General features: G+C 43.0%; 1 protein-coding gene across 1 annotated transcript in view; it reads right to left on the bottom strand.

The window, feature by feature from the left end:
- Positions 1 to 2,308: 2,308 nt before the first annotated feature.
- The window catches only part of T265_15404 (hypothetical protein), a gene marked incomplete at both ends in the record, with an annotated part of 7,522 nt that continues 4,943 nt past the window's right edge, over positions 2,309 to 4,887 (bottom strand). Inside the window, one exon of the mRNA XM_009177933.1 lies at positions 2,309 to 2,625. Within this exon, the coding sequence (XP_009176197.1) occupies positions 2,309 to 2,625 (317 nt within the window). The remainder of the gene's footprint in view (positions 2,626 to 4,887) is intronic.

Consider the following 4,887-nt stretch of genomic DNA (forward strand, 5'->3'; position numbering starts at 1 on the left):
TGATGATGATGATGATGATGATGATGATGATGATGATGATGATGATGATGATGATGATGATGATGATGATGATGATGATGATGATGATGAGGTTGTGCTGGCGCGACATGACCACATACCTGGATTACCCATGAGGTCTGATAAGAGCGAAGCTAGGGTCAGATACTTGTCTTTTCTGGTGTGAGCTAACCACATTATCGTACCAGGCCAAGCGGAAAACCTTCAAACGGTCTGAAACGTTTTCAGCAACCATATCAGTAGTGTGCTACATTTAGTATGAGTTATGTCCATCCGTTCTGACCTGGATTACCCATGAGGTCTGATAAGAGCGAAGGGAGGGTCAGATACTTGTCTTCTTTGGTGTGAGCTAACCACATTATTGTGCCAGGCCAAGCGGAAAACCTTCGAACGGTTTTCAGCAACCATATCAGTAGTGTGCTACATTTAGTATGAGTTATGTCCATCCGTTCTGAACCAATGTCCAGTTATTACACTCCCTCTAAGTCATCATGTTTCTGCTGCAAATTTCCAGCTAGCCTCCCAGCGTTCCACACGACGTCAGTCGTATTTAGATAGAACTGTTTGCAAGAAAAACTGTTTAACCTCACACAGTTTGTGGACCAGTTGTCATTGTCCTTTGAACTGTATTATTTTGAAACTAAGGAATGAACATTTCCGCATGTGCGTCAGAAACAAGCTTGAGACTGACTGGAAACTGGGAATATTTAGACGAGAGCTTCAGAGGGCTGTGCGCGACGCAACACGTTTGGCAGATTCATGCGGTGAACAGATCAAACAGTAACTTCACACGATGCGATTGTAAAAACGTTCATTCCACAAAACGCTTACTGAGGTAAAATTGATCAGGGAGAATTTTTGCCGCTGAAACTCACAGTAGTATCTTGAGTGAATATCAGTTTATGTCATGAGAAAAAGTAATTGAGATATGTAAACAGGTTTGGTAGGGTATTCCTATTCGCTTGGGATGAACGACTCCCGGTCAGGCAGTTTTGATGACTAATACTAATCAATAATACACAGGGCGAATTTAGCATCAAACAGATCTGTAGCTGGTTGCTAGGTGAGCTTTGTTTCATTAAGATATTAACTGGCGAAAAAACTGTAGTACTGTTGATGTCTACATTGCGTATCAATTCCTGAAATCTTTTTGCCGTCACTGAGGCTGACCAACATTCCAGCGGCCGCACTGGAAACAACTTGAATTCACAATTTGGCTGTGCGCAATTCCGGCAGACACCTGGGTCCACCGTGCGTAGTTACTTTGTTCACAATGACTCGCATCAGCAGTCGTTGATATAACCAACCGTTGGACCGCTATCGGCGTTGACAAGGCAGAAAACACAGGCGTTGCGGGCTGAGACACACCGAGATGTGGTCATTCACTGATCATTTAGTCTTACCAAACACCCACTAACTTCGAAGTTGTAGCATGGCTACGAACGTCGCGTGCTCCTGTCTTGTTTCCAGCGTTGCATGGCTCAATCAGATGAGTGACTACCTGTTTTCTGTCGGCAAACTTCCTGGGGGTACCTTCGAACACCGGCGATGTTGGATTTTGTGTGCGTCTAGGTAAGTGTGTGTATGACTGCCGCAACTTTGTCAAAACATACATGATGGTTATCTGTCTAAGTGATGCGTCACTTGCGTTTTCAAACCGGTGTGTGTGTGAAAAGGGTGTGCACCAATTAAATACTGGTTCCCATGCCCAGTGGAAAGGTGCAACATGTAGTCTGAAGGCAAACTTGGAATTCTGGCGTTTCTGCCAGAGCTAGCAAGACATTCGTTTATGTCCTTCTTTCCACAATTTAAAAGCTACAAATTTCAAACCTAGCATGCTAGCCTGAAGGTGTGAACTTTTAACTATCACAATTCTCAGCGGTATGAAAATCTTGTCGAATCAACTGCTTTGAGCTGCATCCATTGAATTCTACAATTAACCCGATTGATGGAATTGAATTGAGTTGAATTCAAAAGGAACTGGTATTATTCCGTTCTGCAGACTATTTTTGTAGCATCACAGTGTTAGGGATTGTGTGGAATCATCACGACCGATCGATCGCTACTCGAACTACACACCACGTGATCTACGCAAAGCGATCTGCTGCGTAATACAAGAATCGGTCCATCGGATAAGCCCAAAAAGGTCTAGAATACTGACCCCAGTGGAGGATCGCTCTCAACGAAAATCAAATATTCAATTAGTCTAGCTTGGCTACAAGACCAAGTGTTCATGTGAATAGACAAAGCAAAAAACTGACAACGTGACCTGTTTTTTGCCAGACTTACCTGGCTTCCCGTGTATCCCGGCGTCGGACCACATTGGGGCTTGCGTTATCTGAATCTGACCTGTGAATAACGCACTCGGAGCGGTAATGATGTATTCTTGTGTGGTGATTAGAATACTCAATGGCTTTCTTGTTTCAATGAGCTTCTGCTGCTCCACAGCTGGAAAAGTCCTATCTCTCCGGGTTTGGTCTGTGACAAGAATACCATGCCTAGGCAGAACACGCTGCCGTTCACCGCCAATTCCTACGCTGAGAATGCTAGATTCACGGTCGGCAGATGTCCACTGATATCCACCTCTGTCCAGATTGTCATTGTGTTCTTTGTGGAAGCAAAAAGATGAGATAATATTTTAGGATAACACCACGATTGCTAATTCACGGATCTCATGGTATTTGTGAAAAATGCATTGGGACTCCTTGTGTATGTGTGTGTGTGTTGAGCAAATATCCCCTTATGCGTCCGTCGATCGCAAAAATATATCAGGTAGTTGATCCCTCGCGCTCGCTTTTCCGCTGCTTAGCTGCCTCCTTGAAACCATTCTAATTCAATGACACACACAGAGAGAGATAGAGAATGGCAACAGAGGATCCCGACAGAAAATTTCAGCCGTTCATGTGAAAAATTGGGACTCCTTGTGTATGTGTGTGTGTGTGTTGAGCAAATACCCCCTTATGCGTCCGTCGATCGCAAAAATATATCAGGTAGTTGATCCCTCGCGCTCGCTTTTCCGCTGCTTAGCTGCCTCCTTGAAACCATTCTAATTCAATGACACACACAGAGAGAGATAGAGAATGGCAACAGAGGATCCCGACAGAAAATTTCAGCCGTTCAACTTGAAATCATCGTAATAGTAGTCCTTTTAAACGATTCGTTAGAAGTTTAACTTGTAGTCCTTTTTCGATGACTCGCATCACCACGTACTGGTGATTGGAATTGTCAAAGCGAGTTAATGTGGATGGAGTAGAGTCTGTGTAGGCCAATCGAAATAAAAGTGGATGACGACTCACTACCAGAACAAGAAGAGTCGAGCAATCACCTATTGGTGGCTATGGTACTGACGGCAATAGCAATGCCTCTGTACCAAATTGCGTCAATGCAAGTGCGTGTCTGTGTGTCCATGGGAAGGCCAGACACACGTGCGCACAGGTACACTACGTATGGTTACGCAAAGTGTTTGTGTGCTTGAAGGAAATGGGACTGTGGCGAGGCAATGGCAACCAACCGTGCGTGACTTACGGACAGACGTCACAACAGGCTGTTTGCTTGCATCAACTTGGAGCAGTTGTGTAACGGTCTCGGCTTTTAGAGAGGCTAGGTGAAGGATCGACGACCGTAGAGAGCAAATAAGTACAGACGGACGTTTCCGGAACTGCTGTTGGTTCATGCTTCGTGAGGACGTGGTCCACACACGTACAGAGGTACACATAAACTGACGAGTTGTGATTGAACCTTTGACCAAGCTGGTTTATGGATACACGGAAGAGACTCTGCAAACCCACGAATGATCCCATTCTCGTTTATTGCTTGACTCTTGAGTTGCGGATGACCTCTAACCATCTGTCACCCCATATGACATCCGTACAGGAAATCCTGGAATAGCGTGTTCCGTCTAAATTCGACGCCCCTTCATCGTGATTGTGCCAAGTGATGGTAGAATGATATCATGTTTTGTTGACGGCTTCTTTGCATTTAAACAAACCCAAGGTGTCAAGTTTAAATATAGGGAGACGTCCCCGGTTTAGTTAACGTCTTCCGGACTGCTTCATAGAGTCAATAAGGTAATAATGCTCCGAAATCTGTTGCAGAACGAATATTTTGATTGATTCATAGAATGTAGTCATCAGATGCAACAGCTTGTTGGTTGCCATCAAATTGGTCCATCTGACCCTACTCACCAGACGGTGAACTGTCTCCTCGTTTTATCTTTTCACATTGGTCAGGTAATGAGAGCATATGGGTCTGTGACTCACAAAAAATTAAAATAAATTTACTGGTCAACGGCCCAAACACCAATCCGTTCGAATTAAAATTGAATTTAATGACAGCACAGCTCGCTTTCCATTCGTAACTTGTGCTGTTTACATGATTCAATCGGTTGGAAACACACTGCTAGGAAAAACAACAAGGAAGTTTCAACGAGAAAAGAGCATGTACACACGAGATTTCGGACCGAGTTGTTGTTTATCCCTTCTCCCGTGACAGACACAGAAAGCTAGTAGGTAAATAATAGGAAAAAAAATTCTCACTTTATCTGGAGTGGATGATCCAACCCAAAGAATCCTCTGTACTGACAGGATAAAGAATATTACGATATGTGACCACGTGACTAAAACACCCCACCATATCATACTTTGTCATGTAAGCTGTGCTATAGTACATCGTGTCATACAATACTAATCCGTACTGGGCTACGCTGCACTATATCGCGCTTTATTGTACTTTATTATGCCACATTATCATAATAATATAATATAATATAATATGATATAATATAACATAATTATAATATAATATAACATGATATGATATAATATGATATAATATGATATATGATGTAATATAATATAATATAATACGATA

This window comes from Opisthorchis viverrini, assembly GCF_000715545.1.
Source record: "Opisthorchis viverrini unplaced genomic scaffold opera_v5_474, whole genome shotgun sequence".
Classification (NCBI taxonomy): Eukaryota; Metazoa; Platyhelminthes; class Trematoda; order Opisthorchiida; family Opisthorchiidae; genus Opisthorchis; species Opisthorchis viverrini.